At 41.5% G+C, this 25,999-nt stretch overlaps 1 protein-coding gene across 4 annotated transcripts in view; it reads left to right on the top strand.

Moving 5' to 3' along the window:
• The first annotated feature begins 3,412 nt into the window (after nt 1–3,412).
• LOC144707464 (vacuolar protein sorting-associated protein, putative (DUF1162)) overlaps nt 3,413–25,999 on the top strand; it is a 49,257-nt gene continuing 26,670 nt past the window's right edge. For 3 of the 4 annotated variants that reach the window (XM_078580575.1, XM_078580576.1, XM_078580577.1), the window contains exons 1-12: nt 3,413–3,830; nt 3,938–4,025; nt 4,114–6,299; nt 9,112–9,229; nt 9,709–10,452; nt 11,834–12,107; nt 12,188–12,624; nt 12,710–12,836; nt 13,368–13,492; nt 18,216–18,856; nt 18,940–19,057; nt 19,131–19,244. In XM_078580575.1, coding sequence (XP_078436701.1) covers nt 3,547–3,830; nt 3,938–4,025; nt 4,114–6,299; nt 9,112–9,229; nt 9,709–10,452; nt 11,834–12,107; nt 12,188–12,624; nt 12,710–12,836; nt 13,368–13,492; nt 18,216–18,856; nt 18,940–19,057; nt 19,131–19,244 — 5,256 coding nt within the window. In that variant the 5' untranslated portion in view covers nt 3,413–3,546. The remainder of the gene's footprint in view (nt 3,831–3,937; nt 4,026–4,113; nt 6,300–9,111; nt 9,230–9,708; nt 10,453–11,833; nt 12,108–12,187; nt 12,625–12,709; nt 12,837–13,367; nt 13,493–18,215; nt 18,857–18,939; nt 19,058–19,130; nt 19,245–25,999) is intronic. The other variant, XM_078580574.1, reaches the window with a different exon arrangement.

The following is a 25,999-nucleotide window of genomic DNA, read 5'->3' as shown; positions in this document are numbered from 1 at the left end:
GTAGATAAGTAATCTCCATCACATCCACTCTTTTCCCATTTTAGAAAGAGAGATATAGGGACGTGTCTGTAAGAGCTCTCTGTGTAGTTATTTAATGTCCATCCCATCCACTATTTTTCCATGTTAGAGAGAGATATATAGGGACGTGTCTGTAAGATCTGTCTTAGTTATTTAATGTCCATCCCATCAACTCTTTTTCCATGTTAGAGAGAGAGAGAGATAGGGACGTGTCTGTGTAGATATTTAATGTCCATCCCATCCACTGTTTCCTCATGTTAGAGAGAGAGATAGAGGGATGTGCATAAGCTATGACATTCTCCGGACTTCAAAATAGTAATAAGAACGAAAAAAACTAGAAGAATTGAAAAAGAAGAAGAGAAGAGTAAAAACGCTCAAGACAAGAGCAGAGGAATATTCACTTACCGCTGTTAATCTAGTTAAAATCAGCCGAGTTGCTAACTATCGTGGGCCTCTATTTTGTCCATGTATGGTGCCACGTATCCGAGTCTATCTGCAACAATGGACGCATCCCCACGAAATATCTACTGAGAGATGGTGCCTGAATTATTATCATCTGATTCATCAAAGAAGACTTGCCAAATATTTATATTCATAATCAAATTAGTATTATTTATTATTTGATATATCTGTGTAGAGCTGAGTCAACCATCTTATCCCCCACCGTTATTGGATGCTTGATGACATGGTAAGGATGATACCATCTTATCCCCCACCATCCACAAACTCTATCCAGAAAAGAGGGTTAATTCGTAACTTAATTGGCAGAGGTTGTTTTCAGAGCTTTACCTATACCTATTTAAAAATCTATAGCTGTTGTTGGTGATCCAAGAGGTTTGGAGATGGGCTGGGTTGACCCTACTAACCCCTAAGTGAACCCTGCATAGGGTAGGGTTGGGTAAGATAACATAAGATGTATTAATAGAGACATTATGCTAATACATTTATGTTGAAATATAAGTTAGTTTCTGATTGCTGCAAGTTAGTCGGTTAATAATTACATCTAGTCAATCAATATATCATTCACTTGAATTATTTCTTCACATCTTTTTATCTTTTTACGGCTCGATTCGTATACAATTGATTTTATGATAACTATAAGCCATCAGAGTAATAGTTATATATCCATGTATCATCCCAATTACATGGATGCTACGTGCCTAATGGTGAATTTCTAGGGAGCCAACCCTGAGTAATCAATGGTTACCTGGTGTGTGCTGTGAGGAAGTAAATAAAAAAATAAACTTGAAATATTGGGAGAACATACATATGTAAAATCTAGTTCATCAAAAACGTATCAGGATCATATCATCGAGACACCCGAAAAATCTTATCTGAAACTATATTTGATCCTCTTGCTAATTATATTTTGGGCTGTGATAATTACTTTCTCTAGTCCAAATTAGAAGTTTTTCCCCAAAATGGAAAGAAGGGAATTTAATCTTTTCTTTCCGAAACATCAGACTGAACTTCTAAACGTCTTTATATGCACTATCATCCTGATTAGTAGGCACCAAGTCGTCTTGGCCATTCCCACTGTTCCCGACCACATAAACCCATGCCTTATCATGCCTGCTGCCCATTCTTTGTTTCTTTGTACTATAAGGTGATCCTACATTATTTTCAGTTATTGCCAAAATAATGTTTGATAATTTTTTCTATAATTTCTTAAACTTGTCTATAACCTAATATTTAGGCTGTCATTTGGAATCATGTGACCGTATATTAATTATCCTCACTAATAATCCTTCAAACCGTGGAATGATGTGATCATATATACTAAACTATACATCAAAACACCAAAAAAACATTTAAGTTGTGTCACAGTGGTGGCACGAGACAAGATTTGGTCAGCGTAAGAAATAAGAATACAAACAATGCTTTAAAATAAAACTGAAAAAATTCAGGGATCAACCCATATATGAAAATAGTTGAATCTGATGCTGTTTGGTTCCTTGAATGAGTCATTTCAATCTGGATGTGTGTCCAGCCTCCAGACGCCTCTACTCTATCCTCGCGACATTGAATCTCCTTGTCTATTCTTAATCAATGCTGCTAGTGATTTGAGAAGGTTTGGCTTGCTATTCTAACCACACCAAACCGGGAGAAACACTCATGAAGAAGTAAGAATTCACCCACCTCATCTAAATTATCAGTTGCATTTTGCAACTTTTACTTCCTTGGTCTGGCCTCTCACCTATATAATAGCATCATTATCTGCATCAATCGAAGTCCTACTGTCCAATACTTCATTAATAGCATCATTATCCACATCAATCCAAGTAAGAGGACATTATACTACAAGACTAGCCTTAATATGCTTATAATTTTAGTTTTTTTTACAGAAATCAAGGGAGAAGTGCAATACCAACATTTGGTTATTAAATCTTCAATCTAGTATGATCATACCACATTAATTGAGATATTATGCTGATAAGTGTAACAAAAATGAAATGTAATATGATAATTATTAATTGCATAAGGGAAACTCACTGTCGTATAAATTATCCTTGCAACACGTGTAAATTTTTATCATAAATTATTCCCTGTAACGTTTTAAAATATATATTGAAAGTAATTAGACATTGTTATATTTTTATTCATTTCATATTATTTATTATATTTTTATGGACTACTGGGTAACAAATTAGCTAATAATCCTTTGAAAAAGTTCTATATATATTTTAGACATCGATTACCTGGGTTGATATCAAAACATTCAACTGTGATCCTCTTTGTTGTTGCAATCCAATTTAGAACTTGGGTAAAATTGAACATACCACTTTTGTGATGTGCAGATAATTTTTTGATTCGATTTGTATGATTTCATTAACATTTATTACCACCTACATTTTTCTTTGGCCTTAATAATCTATGTTATATGCTTAAATGTCTCATATTAATATATTTAAATATTTTTTAATAAGATTAATTTCCTTCCTAAACATATTTAAATTAAAGAGGTAGTAAGCAAGCCCATATTGATCGTACTTCAGGCTTTGAGTATACCAGCATAAAAAGATTTAGTCAGCTTTGAAGATCAATGGGAGGCTAATTATGTAAATAGTTAAACGTTTTTATTACGATTAATTTCCTTCATAAACATATTTAAATTGAAGAGGTAAAGTAAGCAAGCCCATATTAGCCCTACTTAAAAGGCTTTGAATACACTGGCATAAAAATATTTCGTCAGCTGTGAATATCAACGAGAGGCTAACTCTGTAAATAATTATCTTTGAAGAACAAAATAAAATGCCGTGGCGAAAAAGTCTGCGGACGAGTACAAAAAAATGCGACACGTGGCGAGAAATGCGAGCAGGATAAAAAAGCCCCCAACGTTGCTACAATTCACGAAATTACCATCTTCACAGGAGTATTGATTGAAATTCGACTGTTCTTGAGGAATTCTGTTTGTGTCGTTCATCTTCGCGCGTGGATGGATTCAAGAATCAATGCAGGAACGGAACGAGATCGAATTTCGAGTAGAAAATGTGTAACAAATGGTGAGGAGTTTTGATTTTCCTCGATATGATGCGTTTTGAAGGAGCGGTAAGATCGCGAGTGGCTTCATGGCTGAGCCCGTGGCTGCGGGAGGAGGTCGATGGGGAGATCAAGCTAGGTCTTAGGAGATGCCACGGAACGTGGACGGATCTGGAGTTTGATACTTCCAAACTCGACTCTGTTATTGAGAATTCAACGAGACTGGCTGTTGCGCAAGTTCGCGTGGCGCAAATAAGAGTTTTATTTAATCCCTGGTCGTGGCCCAACTTGCTTGTTACGGTGTCAGGTTTCCATGTAGTTCTTGTTCCAAGGTCAGTGTAATGAGTAGTTCAATCAATTTTTTTTTTTTTGCAAACAAATTTGGCGTAGTTTGGATTTGCAATTTGCGCATTTTAAATGTAGTTCACATTTTTCTCAGGGAATTCAGCAAGGAAAATAGTCGACCGTTCAAATCCTCCGATGCGGAATCAAAATATGAAGTTACGGCTGACTCAATTGATCCCGAGGTATGTAGAGGGATATTCTTCTTTCCTCTTTCGTTGCATTCTTTCATTGTGGGTTGACGAAGAAATTACGTTTCTGTGATCAATCAAGGGCGCCTTCTTGCGTGAAGTTCTTGAAAATTCTCTCAAAACAGCTAATGGAAGCTGGATGAAGACTTGTTTGTCTGAAGCCTTGGCCTCTCGTTGTCAATTACAGTTCCTAGATACCTCTTTTCGAGTTTTATTCGATGGAGAAAGTAAATTATGTACTCTAAGATCAGGGGAAATTTCTCTTCAGCCTCGATTCCTCAATCACACAAGTAGGAGAACAGTATATACTAGCTTGTTATTTATGTGGCAGAAGAGAAGCTTATCCTTGTCGTGTAATTGTGATTCCCTAGAGCTTGCTATTAATGAGAATGATTCAGTAAAGGAAATTATCTCTTTAAAGGATCCTGCGGTCTCCATTATATTCAGAAAACTAAATCCCGTGGTATATGACCTAAGCTTTCCATCAATAGATTCTTTTCTTTCCCCTATGGATATCCCGGTCGTCTTTCTACTGTTGAGATTATTATCAGGGGAAGTTAAGTCATACAGAAGGGGCAGAGAATTGTGGAAAGTAGCGGCGAAGAGGATGTCTGAAATGAGTGGGCGTCGAAGATTTTCATGGGCTTGTATCGTCCGTGTGGTAATGTTATGGTTGGCATATGTTCATGTTTATGAATCCCTGCTATCAATTGTTGGGTATCCTGATGAGATTGCTATAACGAAGTCTTTATCAGCAGCATGCTGTGATTCAGAGTTTTCTAGGAGAATTCGATGCTTGTTGGAGGATTTTGACAAAATAGAAAAGAAATTGCCTATCGCCACAGTAATTAGAGCTCGGTGGATAGCACGTAAAAGAGTATGTCAGCAATTTGAGAGCCGTCCTTTTCGATCAGCTGGTCCCTTTGTTGCATTCAAGAGGAAAATATTCTTTGCACTATATTTTGCCTGGAAATTTATCTGCATTTTATTTCGTTCTGTCAGGGCTGTCATTCATACTGTTCTGAGAGCTATTAGGTTGCGTGAAGGAATCAATGAAGTGGAGTCGTCTCATTCAGGGTTATTTACTCATTTCTGTGAAAGGCGTATTAATGTCTTTGTTGGGAATTTCTCCTTTGGAATGAATCCAATGGGAGCTTCCCTCAAAACATCAACAGATAAAGGAAGTCCAGAAGGAAAGTCTCCTTTACAGAGCATGCCTTCTATTTCTCTTGGTTTGAAATCTTTTTTATGGCGTCATACAAGAAGTGTGGCTAAGAAAGACGTTTTTGTGGGTCTCAATAGCATTTCCGTTCATTTCTCATCCTCTGTGAATATTCCCCTGATGGAGGAAGAGCTGGATGCCAGGACTCAAACTAGTGGGTGTTACTCCCGAGTTGTTCTGAGGAGTGAACCTGCAAATTCACTTAAGTTTGATATTTCTCCTACAGATGATGGACCGAGTAAGGTGGACATCCATGAAATGATTATGGAAACCTCATTGGATGAACTTCGTTTACTTTGGAAACTAATATGTGAAGAGGAGAAATCTGAAATGGAACATCCTTTTTTCTTGTTTCAGTTAGAAAATAAATTTCTTGGTCCAAGTTCCCAGGAAGTCATCAAGGGCTTCATTCGATGCATCTCAGCCTTGGGAAAGTTAAGCATTGATCTGGACAGTCAGTCCATTGCATTTGTAATATGTTTGATGGAACAAATTCATGCTTCATTGAAATGGTCTAATCGACTATGTAAACCACATGCCATTCCAAATCAGCTTGTAGCCACAAAGGAAGACAAATTGAATCCAGCAGGAGAGTTACACTTGTTTGCCTCAAAGGTACAGATGTCACTGTTGGAGCTCATGCCGCTAGTACATATTTTAATAGGGGTCAAGGTTTCCGGATGCAACATCAAATTCTCATTTCGTGGTATCAGAGATATGGATGCTCATTCTCCACGGTCATTGCTTTCCACTGATCTCAAAGGCATTGAACTGTGTGCCTGGCCAGCCTCCATTGACAAATTATTGGAAATTTACCCTGGTTCTTCCATAAAAGCATACCATGGAGAGCATTTTTGGCTGAAGGAACCCTCTATACTTGAGATTCCAACAAATGATTTAGATGAAAGCCTTACTGTGCGAGGAAGGGTTTCTCATAATGCTTCTATAAATCTATCTGCTTCTGCGTCCTTTGAAAATATTGAAGACAGTTGTAAACCTCAAGCCATTGCTCGAATCTCGGTGAATTTTGATGCCTCATCAAGCAGGTACTCACTATACTCTTTTAATTTTTCTTGACACATTAGTGTCAAATATCAAATTTATCTAAGAGCTAGTCATGAGAACTTTGTCAATGATTTCAATTTATCTGTTCATTGTTCATTTGTGTTTAGATCCGATGAATTATAATGTTTACCCTAGTTAGGCTTGATGGCTGTAAAATATTTTTGGGGACATACCCGTTGAAATATTTTTCATAGTTAATTGAGATGTTTCCGCTGTCTTCAAACGCTCCAAGATTAAATAAACAAACACCTCGAAGAGTCTGCCTTGTATCCGCCCTATGTATGGGAAATATGGAATGTACTACAGTGAGTGGGCCCTTTTGAGAGTCTCATGATGGATCGCTTAAGGATCCTTGACAAAGCAGAGAAAAATAGAAGAATAAAAATTGAACGTAAGTAAAAGGAACTTGTTCTCTATTTGACAGCAAGAGAGAACAGAACTTGTCTTCGGGGATGATATTCTATTTTTCACTCCCTTTCATTAGACTTAAATAGGCAAAGGCATGTGTACTTTGTTACATGAAATTATCTAGGTCACCTCTCATTTCATTGACCACCCTCAAGCTGGCAAAAATCAAATATTCATTTGCAGATGGAAAGCTTTGTGATTCTCCATTACCTGAATTATCCTGATTGTGGCCCAGTTCGAGCTCTCAAGCAGGATGGATTGAGCGAAAAGATACTTATTGAGATCCACTCAACTCACCATTAACTCTTCTCTAGTTGCCCTCCCCCTTCTTTCACCCCCTCATTTATCCGAGGTTAATGGCTAAACATGGAGATGGTAAGGTTTCCAGCTGCATGGCACCCACTTGTTGCTCGAGTGTTGGAAACTTAACCATTGGACGTCCGAGTCCCATAAAACTCACAATTAGAGCCAAATTCTTGTCCAGGGAATGATATATATTTTTTTTTGAAGAAAATATGGAAGGCCACCCGGAACCGGTGGCCAACCCGCTATCATTAAAATGTAAATGTTTTGTACAAACAATGTACAAACCCGACCAAAAAAGGACTATCCTCCCCTTCCAACCCAAAAATACACGAGTGCCTCTACGGCATGAGTAACGTCCACTACTGAAGCTGCCTTTCCTTTAAACACCACTTCATTCCGATGTAGCCATATCGCCCAGAGCACTGCGAGTAGCTGCCCCCATTCCACTCCGCTTCTGTGTCTTCCTTCTATGACTGAAGTCCAAAAGGCCTCATCCGAGGAGACATTCACCTCCGGTACCTGTTGCGATGCCCAGACTCTCTGGGCGAAGTGACACGTGAAGAATAGGTGTGAGCAGTCCTCCTACCCCCTAGCGCACATAGGACACGTGAATGATATTAAGGCGTCAGAGGTATCCTGCTTCATTTCCTTCGTACCATTAATGATGGCACGCAACATCACGCAACATCATGCACGAAAAAATGCCCTTCCGGAGATTTTCTGAGACATTCTCAGTTTTGTGAGAGTAAGTCTGATTGACTTATCTCACCACGTACTCATAAACAAAATAATATTCTCACAAATGGAAAAAATGACATCTTATTCAATCGCCTTCTAAAAGGAGTGTAAATTAGCTTACTATGCTCAAGTTTATTTTCAGACAATCATTTGTTTTATTAGCAGATAATTTTCAACTGCCAATTGCCTGTTGTGATTCATTTTGAACACCCACTGCAAAAGTTCAGTATTTTCTCGTTTAATGTATTATACAGATTTTTTTTTAACATTGATCTTCTGAAATCAGATGAACCAAGAGAGTAGAATCCAAAACAGGCGCCTCAGTAGGTAACTGTTAACTTTGGGATGATCTGAGGAGAGAGAAGGCAGGGTGGCAGGAGCCCACCACCCTGGGATTGAGAGAATAAATCATTGACTATCAGTAGAATAGCACATTTTCATTCACATTATATCTGGCCTTGGATCAGCAGGTAGTCTATTACAGTGTTTCAGTGAACTCCCTAATAAAATAAGTAGTATGATTTTATCTCTGCAATCAAACCCATCCCTCTGTTTAAATAACGTCTGTCCAGAAATCTCTGCCGTCATCCTCACTATAAGATCAAGCTTTGCTCTGGCGGCACAATGCTCCTCTACCAGATTGAGACTCCTTTGCTTGACCTTCCAAATTCAGCCCCCATTGCTTGTCTCTCTTCCTCAACGGTATCAAACTTGTAGTTATTCATGGCGGCATATTGTTACGATCCAAACCGTCTAGTAAGCCCATTAGGGGCATTTTCGTCTTTTGCATTTCCTTTGCTTTCTCATTTATATATGTAGCCCTCCTCGTTTGAGGCCAGGACATGAGGTGTTGGTGTTATTTCTTCCAGTAGTCTCTCCTCTCTCGACGATGTCCACTCCGTTGAGCCCTGTTCCTCCGGCGATGTCCATTTCGTCGGTCTTCCACCGGCATTCGTCCCCCTTGACGTCGTCTATCCCGCCAGCGCCAGCCCTTCCTGATACGATCTCAGTTGGGACCATATCACATATTGCTTCTAAGTCAGCCTATTGTTTCTACTGTGGCCTGTGCTGCTGGTTTTCCCAAACTTACATCCTGAATTATCTAAGAGCATCTGCTGCTCTGCCTGTTGTGCTTTTCTCCCCATCTTTCTTTCATGAAATACCCCCTTGTATTTTATCATATTAATTTGAATTGATTGTTTTGTATTGTGTTGCAGGATTTGAATTTTTTTATTTTCTAAGTACCTTTAAGTGTATTTGAACTGTAGTCTATCATTTTTTAATCTGAATTCATGTTTTACGATTTTTTGAACTTTAATGAGTCTGACTTAATGAATTCAGACAGCATCTTCATTCATTCTATGCAAGTGAGGATGCTTGTTCGCTTTCCTTTGATGGACGGATTTTGAAGAGTGACCTAGTTATTAGCATGGAGGAACTGCAAGCTATATTTCATATGGTATTAAATTTTTTTGTCGTGGCAAGAAAGATCTCTGCCGTGTTCTTTTAGGTTATCTTTTAGGGTAATTTTCAAGATATTAATTTTCAAGCATCAATTTCTGAATAAAAGTCACTCTGCTTCTTAGATCAAAATGAGATATGATAGAGTTCTTTGAAATCCATTATTTACAAAGTCATATATGGTATTTTTCTGACGGGATTTTCCTTGGGCTGATTAAATGAGAACGGAGAACAAACAAGACCATGACAATGTGATCATTTTTATGACATGATACAAAAATTAGAGTTGGTGGGATGGTTTAATGATAAGCCTTTTTGAAGGATAGTAACTAAAACAGTTTATTTTGAAAGCCAGATGTGAAATATTCAGCTCCTATTCAAGATATTGCATCATAAGAGGATTATTATGATTTTTGGCCCTTCCTGATTTTTTTACCCGGTTTTAGACTAATTCTCACGTGAAAAAGTTCTTTCTAGGTTTCAGACGGAATAATTTCTACACGATCAAGAGTTTCCTTGGATTTTGATTCTGCGGTAATGTACAGTTCACGAGAATATGTTAGAATGTTATTATCTGCGACAAGTGATGGGGTGAGAGCCCAAGAGGTAGTTCAGTCAAACGATGAGGCATTGGGCCGTCCGAGTTTGCAATTTTCATTTGACTCTTCGATTGAGTTGTGTTCATTGAATCTAATTTTGAGTAGATCAATGAAAACAAACTCTATTGCTAAGGGAACGAGTGGTATAACAAGAAGCAACCAGTCTTCTCTTGGACAGGATTTTGTCAACTTACCCAGTACCAACTGGGGCCTTTTTGTGTCTAGGTTCTTAGTACAGACTTCTCTTGGACAAAGCAATGCAGAACTTTTAGTTAATATTTCAGATATTTGCTCACAGTTATATGTGCCAGAGTATAGTTTGGACATATCCGACAAGGCTTTGATGCATTGCCATTCTCATCAACATCCAGGATTGCTCTGTGATCTTCATCTTCCATATATCATACTTAAACTATCAGGTGGATGTGGTCAACATTCTCTGCTCTCAGACAATATCATGGTTCTAGGTTCAGTGTTTCAGTTTTTGGCTGAGATGGTGATTGGAAAAATGATTGTGGCTAATGGGAACCAGAAAATTTTATTCAGTGATCATCAGCGCGGTGGGCTTCATGTATGGGTATCAGGTACTCAAGGGCTTCAAGAATTCCAATTTGAAAGCAAGGTAGATTGTGTAGACCAGTTAATCATGGCGCTGGTGCTACCTAATTTGATCATTCTTTGCTGTTATGTCTGCTTGTTTGCCTGTTCTCTTTTGCCAAGTTGAGAAAATTAAATAATGCGGCCCAATTCCTCGGTCTTTTATTCACAATCGGATGCATGGCTGAAAGAACTAAAATCCCTAGTTATCATTGATTATCTGTGTGCATTTGATTTCTTGAAATCCTGAATAATATCACATAGAAGTGTTTACAAGTGATATAATTTTATTCCCTCCCATATTTCTACCAGCTTTAACTTTTCAGCATTTCTTTCAGTCATAATGGGTGAAGTAATTTGTTCTTTTGAGAGCTTGCCTCCAACTTTGTTATCTTACAGTTGGTGTTTTCTTTTAGCAAATATGTTATGTGTTTTTTGTGATTTGTAGAATCTTCTCTTCATAGATATTCTGATACTTCCAGTAGTGCTGAACCTCAGGATCTTCTCTTTGTAGATATGGTGGGTTGGGTTTGTTTCGATTCACGTTTATGTCACAATCCTAGATGTACAATAATTTTTGCTGCTTGTCATGGCTGGTTGGCCCATTTGGGTTTCGGGACTAAGTGATCTCATAGAAGCCGATTGGTCTGAGTTGAGGATTGAGAGAAAGTGATGTCAGTGACAGAGGAAGGGAGCAACACAATCTTCTCTTCACTGTTATTGATATCTAGGGAAACAGTACCAATATATTAAGAAAGTCAGAAGGCTGTAAACAGTGACCTGGGAAATCCCTTTACCGGGCCCGATACAGATAAGTAACCCGCTAATGAGCCACTTTAATTCGGTTTAGGGAAGAAAAACAAAGGCCCAGTACAAAAGTTCCCAAGAGGATTGATGTCCAGTCTTGGAAATTTCAAGGGCTCAAAGGTAGGAATCCAATTCCGCGAGATCATAAATATCTTGCTTTGCTCTGCTTTAGACCTGCATTTTCCATGTTATTCCCCATAGGGTTGTGACACAATTCAAACAACTTGAAAGTTGATATTTTGTGCTAATCATTGTTTTTTATCTTCTCGGGAGGGTGACCAACTTTGTGTGATCTTAACGATCTTTCATAAAAAAAATTTATTGCTTTTGTTCTTTTTTTTTCAGCGTTAAGCTTCATTTGGTCGCGTACCTTATTCTGAACTTTAAATTTTGTGTCTTGAGTTGTCTTACATGAAATTCAGTAGCTAATATTGTATTCAGTTTCTGTGCATACTTAATCCCTATTATTGAACCAAATGGCTCAAAAAGATGAATATTTTAAGCCATGTTTTTGATAACTTATTTTTGTGATAAATTGTTCATAGTGCATTAGATTCATTGGCTTGATCTCCTGTGCACTTTGCTACTACCTTGCGCAGGACGGTTACTTCCTCCTGGATACACAAAAGTTGGCAATGTTTATGCAGACAGCTAAAGACTACTCCCTTTGCCTGAAGAGTCTTATAAGGTTCCCCCCAGATACATTGGGAAAGCCTCAAAGAGAAAATAGTACTATAATGGCTAGCGATCAGGAACCGAAGAGAGCCATTCACCCGATGCGGTCATCAGAGTTATTCAAATGGTGCTGTTTCAATATATTTGTTCTGAACGTCTCCCAGTTTTGTCTCATTCTTGCCAACCCTGATGATTCTAGTAAGAGAATGTACCCTTATTCAGGGATGTCTTCTTTTCATATTCATGACGCTAATTGCTGTTTTTCCCTTGGGTGACAGGTCCAGTGCGCTACCTGACCATTCAAGTTGGTCTACATTTTAGATTTTCCAAAATAGAAGAAAAACTTTTATCCGAGATTTTGTATTTGACACTGTTCTCTGTGAATTCACCTGCGAATAGAGAAGATTTTGATGCAACACTATCCTCAAATATGCCTGTTGATCTTAGAAGTTTTTCTATGATGAATCATTGCTCAAGTACAGACCACACGGGATCTCTGACATCAAAGTCTGCGAGAGATAGTTCTTTTGATGGTGGTCCAGAATTTCCTTCAAATTTTCAACTTAGTTACATCTTGAAGAAATTATCTGCGTTGTTTGTCGTGGAAAAGAGAGCGTCAGATGGTGATTTTCCCTCTCGATACTTTGGAAGTGATTGGCTTGGGAGTGGTTCTGTCTTTGGTTTCACTTTTAATATCTCAATATCTGAGATTCAGGTAAGTAATTGTATGTCTCAAAATTTCTCTTATCCATAATAAATATCCATTTTCTTTTCTAAATTCCCTTTAAATTTTGATGCAGATGCTTATGGAAATATTGTTTCCCTTTTCTTCAATCTCAACGACCAAGTCTGAAGAAACATCAAAGCAGACTGTGGAGCTTCAGAACCACCGCTCAACGGATTCTTCAAAAATTGAAATTTCTGATGGTAATATTATTCTATTATGCTCCTGTTTTTCCAGCTAGTTTCAAGTTTTCAGAGCCGCTAGTATATTAATTGTGATTTTCAAGTGTCCACCATTAAGAAAATAATACCTGTTGTTGTTCACACTTCCCAATGACCACAGACTTGCACAGTTTGGGGATCAAGAGAAAAACGAGCAAAGAGAAAGTGGGGGGAAGAAGATATAAAAAGGTGCAGGGGATCGTTTGACCAAAAGAAGTTCATTCATTTGGTAGGGAGAGACCCCTTTTATAGATTACATAATGGGTTCAAATCTTAAAAACTGAACCCATTTACGACGATCAAAATTAAGAAACATTACCGGAGGGCATATAACGAAATATTGAGAGAAGAGGGTTGAAATATAAAAGGCCTTAAAACTATGGCTTAACGTCTGAGTTCTATAAATCTTTTAGGATCAAAAGTGCCTCTCATTTTCAGTTTTTTTTTTGATTCTACAATATGCTTGTCTTGCATATTTTTTTTGAAACAAAAGTTTATATAATTAATATGCAGGCGCTGTCGTGGCCATAAAGGATCTGCATCAACACCTGTATTTTGCCATCGAAAGTTCTAGAGGAACACACTGTTTAGTTGGCACGCTTCACTACTCTCTGGTGGGGGAAAGAGCACTATTTAGGGTATGCTCTATATTATCTTTCCCATCATTTTGCTTGAACTTAATTTATTTAACATATGTTTTGCAACATTCATGACTAAGGAAGTCGTGCGTTCATAAATATATTATATCCATTTTTTAATTATTCAACTGATTTTTTTCTGAAAAAATAGGGAAGATCACCTGAGAAAGGTGATCGGCCTGATGCTATTAAAATAAATGAGTGCTTAATACACATGATGGGAAATATGCCTCCTTCACTCTCTTCTAAACTTGTATGCAACAAAACTCTCCATATCACGAAGAACACTGTCCATTGAGGCCATCATCTCCAAAAAAACCACCTAATTATCGTGAAGTTATATTGTCCATAGTACTGCAAGGAGCCTTCAGTTCCGCCTTCCATCTGGATCTACTTTCCCTGATAGATCCACTTAAGGCTTCATTACAGGAGGCATCCACCTGTTGGATCTGCTGTGATGCTCATACAGCTTGGCAAACGGATATGCAAAGAAAAGGTAGGAACATTCTTCCTTGGCCTTGTGCACCTTGCGCATTCTGCGGAGGTTTTGTGTCACAAGTCACCACCTAGGCAACAACCATCCAAAAGTCTGCACCTTGACAGGAACCTTCAGCCTCCATATAAGGTGGCATGTGGTGGTGGTTGCGAGAGTCTTTTGTCAATCCCCTTCTGGTCGTCTTGTAGGCATCCTGGACCAAAAAGGAGATATCTTTCCACTCCTGGCCGTCTTATGCCTTGTTAAAAGGTCGGAGATGTAATATCAACAACTGCATGCCAATAAGCTCTTCCAACCTTTGATCTAATGGAGCACCCTCCATGATCAGATTCCATGTGCCATCCCCAGCATTCCCTGACAATGGCATGGGGGCTCCGTGCACGTGCAAAAAGGCATAGAAAAATCCTCCTATAGGGTACCTCTAGCCAACCAATAGTCCAACCAATTCTAAAAACATAGCCATCACCAAGTTTGGCACAAAAAAACCCCAATTGGGGGGAAGATCTGTCTCATGCTGCAGCAGAAAATAGATTTCTCTCGAACTATAACCACCCACATCTCCCAGTCCAGCCCAAGCCATATCTGTTCTTCACACTGCCCCTGTCTACTACCTGACAAAGCCACATATTCAGGTCATTTCATTGAACATTCTCTTTGAATTTACCATTGATGAATTTAAATCTTTTCGCTTGATGACCCTTGGATTTACGTATTTGATATACATTAACTATCTTGTTATTGATTAGCCATTTAAACTCTGTTATGCTACTTGTGTATTGAAATATTTCTCATTATTGCATAGTCTAAAGTCTGAAACGTATCGAGATGCTTTAGTCATATAAAGTTAGGCAGTTGTTTTAGTTAAATAATGAATTTGCTAGGAAATAAGACAAACAAACTGATGTATGATAGGATCCCGACTGGGATCGTATTGAGAACGGTTGGTCCTGGCGGAATTGACGACGCTGAGGGAATGGGGGCGAGCGGAAGAGCGGCAGAGTGGACGTCGCCGGAGGGACTGGGGCTCGATGGAGTGGGCGTTGTTGAGGAGAGGAGTAAGTGATAGAGGGGGATAACTACTTGCAAACTCATGTCCTAGCCTCCATGGAGGAGGGCTACATATAAAAGAGAACTGCAAAAAGGAATTCAAAAAGACGATAATGCCCCTAGTGGGCTTAGTAGATCATAACACTACTCCCCCCTTCAAGCACAGCTTGTCCTCAAGCTGGTGTGTCGTCATCGGTTGTCATGTTGATGGGTATGTCGTTGGCGTGGGGCTCGCTGTCTGGCATAACAATGTGGATGTTAAGCGTTTTATAACAGCGATGCCCTGTAGAGAACCTCTCGTTGCACCGATAACAGAAGGCTTGAGCTTTGTGAGCGAGAAATTCCTCTTCGGTCAGGTTCAGCCGGCGAGGCAGGTGGATGTGTTGCGGTTGAAACCTCTGAGGATTGCTTCCGCTTCGAATGCGCAGCCGATGAGGTCGTTGGTGGTCTGTGGGTAGTAGCGCTTAGCTTCTCCTCGGATTTTGGGCTACAAAGGAGCATGGAGGGTGTTCATAGCCATTTCTTCGGCGAGGTTCAGTAGGTAGCCAACAAGGCCCATGAACTCCGACATGAGCTCATCCACCATGCCGAATTTGCACCAGTTGAACAGGCGGCAGTAGGCATCCCAGGGCTTGAGTCCAAAACGCCGGTTGAGTTGGCGCTTTAAGTCATCCCAGCTTTGGAAGCCCATATGATCGTCGAGGTAGCAGAACCAGGAGGACACGGCCCTGTCCAAAAAGGATGATATCAAGTGGAGTCATTCTGCATCGTCCAGTGGGTATGCATTGAAATATTGTTCCACGCGTCGCAGCCAACGGTCGAGATCTCCCCCGGAGAAGGATGGGAGATCAGCTATACGGTGGCGGGTACCGGAGGTGGTTGACCAGTACGTCCCAACGGCCACGACCAAAGGTTCTTCGAGGTGGATGGGGATGTTTGTTGTCGTCCTCCCACGTTTGATGGGGTGTGTCAAGCCCGGTCGTGATGGGGTATGACTGGTGGGAGGCAAGCCCGTTGGTGGGGCCCTTTGTACGGAGGTGGGTCGTCGGTGAAATCGCCTTGATGTGGCTCGAGACGGAGTGCACGGGTTTCAGCTCAATCTGTCCGTCGGAGTGGTGACATGGGTCGCATCATGAACGGCTCCCCTATGAACAGTCCAAGCTCCCCTTCGCCCTGCTGAATGGGATCCCGGAGAGTGCGAATGAAGGCATCCCCTGGGAACGGGCTAGCAAGGGATCCAGTTGGGCCCATTTTGAGTCGAAAATCCTCAGCGAGTCTGTTCGTTGGGTTCCCTGCTGGATTTGGGCCCAAAAGGACCCAGGACGGGCCCGCTGTGGGGTAAAACCCCACATTGGGCCCATTTTCTGGGTGGCCCGCCTGAAATGGGCCCATTTGGTGGCGGGTTGGGTCAGCCGGCGATGGGAAACCAGCGTACGGCCCATTTCCCCTTTGTGCCGGCCCGCCAGCTTCATGTTGGCGTGCTTTATCGTGGCGGGATGGGCCAGCCCGGCCCTCCACGGCCCAACTCGCCCTAGGGCAGCCGCCCTGGTCGAGGGGCCCCCGGGGCGGCAGCCGTCGGGGCAGCGGCTGGTGGGCCGGCAGATCTTGGGGCCACTGCCATCGGAGCGGTGGCTGTCAGCTTGGCCACGGCCATCGGGGCTGCGACGGTTCCCCCGTGTCGCGCTTGGCGGCGGCGGTCAGGGTGGTGGCCATCGGGGTGGCGGCAGCTCCTCCCAAATCGCCCTTAGGGGCGGCCGTCACGTCAGGGATTTCAGAGAGGCAGGTGGACGGCGGCATGAAGGCGGCAGCGGATGGCGGCTGCTGAGCAGGGGGCAGAGAAGGGGGCTGCTGGTAGGAGGGTGTGGTGAGGCAATGCCTCATCGCCAGGGTAGGCTTCAGAGAAAAGCGGAGGCATAGGCTGTGGGGCTTCCGCCGGCAGGATTGGGGAGTGTGTGGCCACGGCAGATTCCAGCTGAGCGGAGCACCACGAGTTGGTGGGAGATGGCTGCTACCATAGCTCGGAGCTGCTCCAACAAGGCCTCCCGGTGGCACTCGAGGCCTGCCTTGAGGGCTTGCACGGTGGAGGCCTGAGCTACTTCAAGGGCCGCCATCTTGGCCACCAGGTCTTCCAAGGTAGGTGGTGCGGCTTCTCTGGATCAGATAGAGGCAGGGGCAGAAGCCGGAAGCGACGACATTCGGTTGGGGGTGGCAGCGCCGATGGGGTGACGGCGCGGTGCTATGGCTCTGATACCAATGATAGGATCCCGACCGGGATTGTATCAATAATGGTTGGTCCTGGCGGAATTGACAGCGCTGAGGGAACAGGGGTGAGCGGAAGAGCAGCAGAGTGGACGTCGCCAGAGGGGCGGGGGCTCGATGGAGTGGGCCATAATGCCCATTGCACCTAAAGTACCTGCCACCCGTGACTGAGGCCTAAAATGCCTCGTCGGAGCAGATAATCACCCCTGGTATCTGCTGCAATGCCCATAATCCTTGGGCGAACTGGCACGTGAAGAATAGGTGGGAGCAGTCTTTGTTGCCATGGGCGCACATGGACACTCGATTTAAGCCGTCGGGTTCCACGTCCTCCGAAAAACCAGTGTACTGAAGCTGACGCCAGAAGGGAGTAGGGAATGGCAAACATTATCTGTGAGCTCATTCATCACAGTGATGGATCCGTGACCGTGACAGATGACACTTTTTAGCCCTGTGACACGACGGATGACATGATGAAATACCCATGATGGGTGATGTGATTGTGACAGAGGGTTCCCAATGGCTGTCACGGATCGTTGGGAGGATGGTGACAGAACTTTTAAGGATGAAAATGGGAGAGGTATCGTTGGGAGGATTTGTCTAGAGAGATTTGATCAGAGGGTGTAGGGGTGCTTTGGGTCCTGTGTATTCATTGGGCATATTTATTGCACATTGGATGAATCACCGATCTAGGGTAATTTTCCTCTCTTTTTTCAGAAAAAAAGTGATTCCCTAGCTCCAAGGACTTCATTCGATGCTGCTTTATTTATTGTTGTTGCTTTGAATATGTCTTGTCATCTTATTACACGTATCATACTTTTTGATGATCTTCATTATTCAATCTATAAGAAATTCAAAGGAGAGTATGGAATAAAATATTCCTTTATTGTGTTTACTAATGTGATTACTTTTCGGGATTATCAGGTGAACTGGCACAAAGGAAAGCCAACGCTTCTAGTCTTGACTTCCTTGCATGCAAAGGATATAAATGGGGAGGCAGTTTGTTTGAATTTCTCTTCAGGATCAGGTATTGTTGAAGTTTCGAAGAGATGTGGACGACCATCTCTTTGGAAGCTTGTTCCTTACAATGTGGAAAATTGTTGGGATGCCAGTGATGTTGAATCTTTTGCTTCTCTATCGTCTTCCAGAAAAGCCTTCTACCTTGTTAATTACAAGAGTAATTGTGGAGTTGCTTTTGTTGATGGAGTTCCTGAGTGTGTCAAGAATCCCGGTAATCCAATTAAGCTGAAGGTATTCCATGAACTTACGCAAGTACACGATACTGTGGAGAGGAACCTGCCTATTTCTAACAGTCAGGGACAAGGCTATAGTGATGATAGGGGACAACATTTAAAGGGCACTATTCTGTTGCATGTGAACATCAAAATGGAAAGGATTTCTGTCACTGTTTTTGAGGAAGTATCTGGTGTAGAAGAGCAAATTCCTTTAGTCCGAGGATGCATAGATGATGTGAATGTCATCGGACAGATATTAGATTCCAAATTTAGACTTATGTGCACATATTTTGTTGGACTGGATTACTATAACTCGCAGATGAATCTCTGGTGTGTAATGTACTATCCTCTCATTTTATATTTCAGTCTCATAATATATATATTAAAATTTATTTCTTCAATTTTCTATGTAGGCGACAGGTGATTCCTCCTATTGATTCGTGCATGTTCGTTCATTCTAGAAATCAAGTGAAAAATTCGGATGACGCCTCACAAGGAACTCTTTTTCATTTCCATTTAAGAATAAAGCAGGTCAGAATCACTTTTGTCTAAAAAACTTTCTTCTAAAGCTAAAAATTAATAATTTGGTATAATTTCATGATAGGTAGTAATATCACTGAGTGAACTTTCGCTGGACATTCTTCTTTTCATTTCTGGGAAACTGGACATTACTGGACCCTATGTGCTGCGAAACTCCATCTTTCGCTATTGCTGCAAGGTCGGTTTCAATAAGCTTTGATAACATTTTGACTGTGACACTTAGCGTTTCATTTCCGCCTCATGTAAAAAAAACGAAATAAGATAGGCTTCATCTCAATTACTGGTTTAATTTGTATTATAATGTGGTAATCATCGAATTGTTGCACCCGAAAGTGTTGAAAAAATCTTGATGATGAAACATACAACTTGTTTTTAAAGAAAGATAGGAAAGATCACACAGTCAGTGACCCTCCCGATCAGATAAAAATATTATATTGTTAGATACATGTAGGGCCTAAAAGGCCAGCCGGGGCCTTAGCTCTGGGCTTTTATACCATGCAGCGGTAAAACCTGCGGCTTTTTATACCATAGCGTCCATTCATGTTTCTTGTTCATTGAAGATGACTTTGTTCTTCTGTAGGCATAGTGCCCGTAGCACTGCGAAGGGTCCAACCTGGCCCTCTCGTCCCCTGGGTGCTCCACTCTGTATAGGTCCCAAAAGGCCTCCTCTGATGGGACATCCACCCTCCTGATTGGCTCACAGGTCCACACCAATCTGGCAAAGGAATAGTAAAAAAAAGGTGAACACAATCCTCATCACTATCTGTGCACATAGCACACAGCGCCCAAGCTTCTGGGAGCCATCTCTTCCAGACAACCTTCATCACTAGTCTTCGTCAAAAGAGCAGCCAACATAAAATTTTCATCTTAAGGGGGAACTTTTATCGCCTTAAATTCCTGTCCGCGTCAGACCTTACCGGTGAACTGTTCCCCTGTGATGCTGTCCCTAGCTGCACTAGCTGCCGTTTCCCTCTTCCATCAGTGAAGATGCTTCTGGTGCCAGCTGCCCCCTTTTCTTCTGGGCGCTCGGACGCTTGTTAGCGCCATCTAATGACTCTGTCTCTGCCTGGGCTGGGTTTAATTGTAGGTGACGATTCTTCTGAAGCTCAGAGAGAGAGAGAGAGAGAGAGAGAGAGAGAGAGAGAAGAGAAAAAATAGTAAAATATTTTCAGTAGTAAAACAGTACAAAATCGCAACCCTTTTATAGGGTAATAACTAGCCGTTATCACTTACCCGATTTGTAATAACAAATCGGGTAATGGGCCATATGGACCCGATTGTACAAAATGGGTCTTTATTTTTGACCCGATACATTTTACACTATTTTTTGGGCTTATTATGCCTGTACATTCAACACTCCCCCTCAAGTGCAGAAATGTATATTTGCCATTCCAAGCTTGGATATCAAATGTTGTAAGCTCTTGGTAGGTAACCCCTTGGTGAAGATGTCTGCACATTGTTCTTCAGATTTGACATGTTCTGTCTTCAAAATTCCTTGCTCCAAATGATCTTGAATGTAGAACCGGTCAATGTTGACATGCTTCATCTTGTCGTGATCAACAGGATCATGTGCTATGCTGATAGCAGATTTGTTGTCGCAGCGGATGACAATTGGACTTATATAGTTAATCTTCAGATCATCTAGCACATGTTTAATCCACATTACTTTATCAATTCCTTTGGACATAGCTCGGAATTCAGCCTCCGTACTGGACTTGGAGACGACACTTAGCTTCTTGCTTCTCCAAGTCACGAAGTTTCCTCCAAGTATTGTACAATACCCAGTAGTTGACCTGTAGTCAAGACGAGACCCAGCATAGTCAGAATCAGTATATAAAGTAAGGTCAAGTTTACCTGTTTTCCGGTATGCGATGCCCAGTCCTGGAGTTCCCTTTAGGTACCTGAGAATTCTGTTAACAGCTTGAAAATGAGAGTTTCTGGGTGAGTGCACAAATTGACTTAAAACGTTGAGTGCATAACAAATATCTGGTCTGTTATGTGACAGATATAAGAGTTTCCCAACAATACTTTGATATGAATTAATATCTACCCTAGGTTCATCCTAATTGATAGTTAATTTATGATTAACTTCTATCGGTGTTTCATTTGTATGGCAATTTATATGCGTTGTTTCTTCTAGAAGTTCCAAGATATATTTTTGCTGTGTCATTAAAATTCCTTCACTTGAGCGTGCAAATTCTATTTCTAAGAAATACTTTAGAGGCCCCAATTGTTTGACTCGAAAATTCTTATCTAAGTGTTGTTCGAGATTATTTCCTGTAATTATGATATCATCTACATATACTATCAAAATTGTTATCAGTCCTTGAGACATTTCTTTAAAAAACATAGAAGTATTACATTACGATGTAATACTTCTGAGTTTTCCATTGTATCATCTGTTCTACTGGAGATGCCTAAGTCATCACTGGTGTTTTCATTTTCTTCTGTATCTAAATCGACCAAAGGAATAGGTATAGGTATAGGTATAGTATCTGGCCCATGTTCAGAAACATTATCTTCGGTAGTGAGATTATCATTCTCACTAGTTAGTGAATGAGATATCTCTTTATGACTCTCAGTACCTCTAGGTTTGTAGTAAAACAAGTTTTCATCAAATACTACATCCTTGGTGACCATATATTTTCGAGTAATAGGGTGATACATCTTGTATCCCTTTTGAGTAACAGAATATCCAACAAAGACACACTTCAGGCCTTTTGTAGACCATTTATTCTGTTTATATGTATGGTTGTATACATATCCAACACATCCAAACATTTTGACAGGTAACCAGTTTTCAATTTCACAGTTGGGTAGTGTGTTTCTAGCAATTCTAAAGGACTTTTGAATGCTAAAACTCTAGATGGTAGTCTATTTATAAGATGAGTGGCTGTCATTACTGCAAATCCCCATAGGTTTGCAGGGACGATTCCATGTATGAGGAGAGTTCTCCCCTTATCAACAATATCCCCTAATTTTCTTTCAGCAAGACCATTTTGTTGTGGTGTATAAGGATATGAGGTTTCATGTCTTATACCCTCAGATCTGAAGAATTCCATAAGCTCGTTGTTAAGGAAATCCTTGGCATTGTCAGTTCTAAATCCTTGGACTGGGTCACCAAATTGTCTTCTGATAAGATTACACAGTCCTTTCAGGTTCTTAGTAACTTCAGTCTTATTTTTGAGTAAGAATACCCAACTGTATTGACTGTAATCATCTGTACATACTAGGAAATATCGATGTCCTAGTATGTCTAGTTGAGGGGATGGTCCCCATACATCACAATGGATGTTTTGGAATGGTCTGGTCATTTTGGTGTTACTTGGTGGATAGGAAACCCTTTTGAATTTTCCTAATTGACAAGCTTCACAAATAATATGTTCCACCAAAATATCCTTAAACAGGTATGGGTACATGTGTTTCAGAAGATGAAAAGAAGGATGACCCATTCTTTGATGGATCTCCATAATAGAGGCTTGAGATGATATTGCCGCCACCTTGGGTTCATCGCTTATCAGGGTGCTAGGCAACGTCCAAGGTAGATAGTAGAGTCCTTGTTGAACTTTAGCTAGTCCAATCTTCCACCCGAGGTCCTTATGACATAAATAGGCATCCAAATTATCAAATAGTATATTATACTCCCTCATCTTTGCAAGCTGTTGTACTGAAACTAGGCTTACAAATAATTTTGGGACATGTAACACATTAGTTATTTCACCAATGGGTTGGATGTTCAGACTACCAATGCCAACTATTGAAAGTTTAGAAATCAGTGGGGAGGAGATAAAGAGAGGAAGAAGAGAGAGAAAGTAGAGAGGGAGTGAGAGAGTGGAGAGAGGGAGGAAAAACTACACACAAATTAGGGGCCAAAAAAGATCTCCCTTAGATCAGAAAAAGACCCCTTATTTATAGCTTTACAATGAAGAATCAAAGGGAGGGAGGTGACCATACTAGGGAGGTGACCAGACCCCTTCTAACGGCCATATATTTTTTTAAAAATATGGCTGTTAGAAGGGCCTGTCCAACGGCTATAAATTTATAGCCGTTGGACAGGATGGATTTATTGGGTCATTTAATGACCCAATATCCACCTTTAGTGGGTTTAATATTGGGCCCATAGGGACCCAATATTAAACCCTAATCGGGCCCACTATTGGGCCCTTAGTGGGCCTTACGTGGACCCTTAATGGGATTTGGGCCTGCCCTTTTCCTGCATTTATCTTGGTCTTTTTTATATGATTACAATGGCCTTAGGCCCACTTAGTTAGTTGTTTCATCTTGCTTCTTGGGCTCATGATCTAACAAAAGTAGTGTGCCATCTGCAGTTTGAACATGTTTGCCAGGAGCAATCTTCTCATATGTTATAAAGATTTCTCTTCTTGATGACATATGGTCTGTTGCTCCTGAGTCTAGGATCCAGGCTTTTCGTGGATTCCTAGTAAAAAAAGTAATATGAGTAAGTATTTCTCCTTTACCAGTATTAGCCATGGATGTTGATCCATTGACAGCACCACCAGAGATGATTGACTTCAAAGTCTGGAATTCCTGGATCACCTTATGGAGGTCCTGGGCTGAAGGAAGATTATCTGAATTGGTTGGTCCTTGTTGGGCTAGGTGGGCTCTGGCAATGTGTGGAGGCTTTCCATGGAGCTTCCAGCATTTATCTTTGATATGGCCCTTTTTCTTGCAGTAGTTGCACACCAAGTCATCTCGGTTGACTTTTTCAGTAACAGTAGTGCCAGCAGAATGCTGGTTTTTTGTAACATAGGCTGTATTCTCAATGACTCCATGAGTTGCATTCAGAAGACTCTCTTCTTGCATGGCCTTGGACACTGCCTGGTCAAACGTGGGCTCTTCCTCCCTGTTGTATAATTGACTCCTGATTATCTCAAACTCAGGTTTGAGCCCTTGTAAAAACTGGCACAGTCAATTTGTAGCTTCATGGGCTCTGGCAACTGGGTCTGAAGATGGTGGTCTGCAATGATCCAACTCATTATGGATATCCCTCAGCTTGTTTGAGTATGTTAGGACATCCATATCTCCTTGCTTGAGAGTGTAGGCTTTTACAATAAGCTCTATGATCTTTGTCTTGTCATTCAGTTTAGAATGGCTTCGATGGATTGCTTCCCACAATGACTTTGCTAAAGAGAGACTGGTTAACTGCTCGGATGCTATAGAATCTAGCATCCATGCAAAAATAAACTCCTCTGTTATCCATTTTGGATAACTTGGATGAGTCTCACACGGACGATCTTCTGAGAGATGATGAGTGAGTTTCCTGGGCTTCAAGACTGCCTGGATATTCCTCTCCCATAACAGGAGATTGTTTCCGTTGAATATATTGCATTTGTCAATCACTGGAAATTGAGTGAGCCATCTATCGGTGAACAGAATCTGATGGCCTGATGACACCACCTGAGAAGAAATCTTTGCAGCTTTGTCTGCCATAAAACCAGCAAAAAAACTTCTTATAATGTGGACTTTAGCTCCAACAATCTAGAAGAAGATCCTCCCGTGCGATGAGTTTCTCCTTAGTAGCGGCCTTTGAACTTCAGTTTCCAACAATCACGAGCGATCACAAAGCCTGCTCTGATACCATGACGATTCTTCTGAAGCTCAGAGAGAGAGAGAGAAGAGAAAAAATAGTAAAATATTTTCAGTAGTAAAACAGTACAAAATCGCAACCCTTTTATAGGGTAATAACTAGCTGTTAGTAACGGCTAGTTATAACTGCTAGTTTTTAACTAGCCGTTATCACTTACCCGATTTGTAATAACAAATCAGGTAATGGGCCATATGGACCCGATAGTACAAAATGGGTCTTTATTTTAGGCCCGATACATTTTACACTATTTTTTGGGCTTATTATGCCCGTACATTCAACAGTAAGATTCCTTGCTTTGAGTCGATCTGTACTTTTCCTTTTTCTCCTTTAGTGGTGGACGTTTGCCCGCCTAAAACCTCTACTTGTGCTACCTCCTCTTTTACAGCAAACCTGAGTCTTTGCCCGACTGTTAACACCACCATTAACACCATGGTGGGGTCTCCGGAGACTAATCCTGCTGAAATGATGCCACACAAACGGCCAAATGTCTGAACAGTGGTCTTCATCATCTCCCATGTTCGGTACCCCATCTGGCTCCGCCATGCCTCTATTATGAGAGGCCTATTATCTCCCCCCCAAGCTCCATCTTCAGAAAGAGCTCAATGCCACTGCACCGTTGCATCCTCATTAAGTTTTTGTACACAGCCACACACCCTGCAATGTATGCAACCAGGGATGTCCCCCTCATGAAGAGGACCCAGAGTCTAGATTCCAGATTTCTGCGCTCTTCGTTGTGGGAAACTGCTGCCATAGGTCTTGTTGGACCTCCGCTAGTCCAGGGGATCCTTTGACCACTTCTCCAATCAGACAATCCTGTAGTTGTATGCAGCTTGGCTCTTCTCCCGTCACCACAGTTGGATAGTCCCTCGAGCCTTGATCGAGCAGTGATTATATCTTCCTATGTTGTGTTCTCAATGTATCTTGTCTCCTATCTGCCTTTTGGGGGCACTAGAATTAACAGTGCCCCGCTCCTTGACACCCTCGGCAAATCACCGGCTCTCGACACTCTCCGGCGTAGTGCCCCCACGGCGAAAATCGGAAGCATCTTTGCTCCCCTTCAAAGGGTAGTCCAATTCAGTCCTTCCTTGCACGCAGTACCCTCTGCTTCTCTAGTTTCATTGACATCCATCCATCCTCAGCATCCGTAGTTCCCTTATGGTCATCGCCGTTGTCCCCGACTATCACTGTGGTCCCTGGCTCTCCCTATCCCTGGCTTATGTAGCCACCGTCTCTAGTTGGGCTCTCCCCATCTTGGCTCACGCCACCGCCGTCCCTGGCTCACGCCACCGCAGTCCCTGGCTCATGCTGCCGTCGTCCCCTTCTTC

This window comes from Wolffia australiana, chromosome 9 (genome assembly GCF_029677425.1).
Source record: "Wolffia australiana isolate 7733 chromosome 9, ASM2967742v1".
In the NCBI taxonomy this organism is placed as follows: Eukaryota; Viridiplantae; Streptophyta; class Magnoliopsida; order Alismatales; family Araceae; genus Wolffia; species Wolffia australiana.
This window is presented reverse-complemented; position numbering and strand designations above follow the sequence as displayed.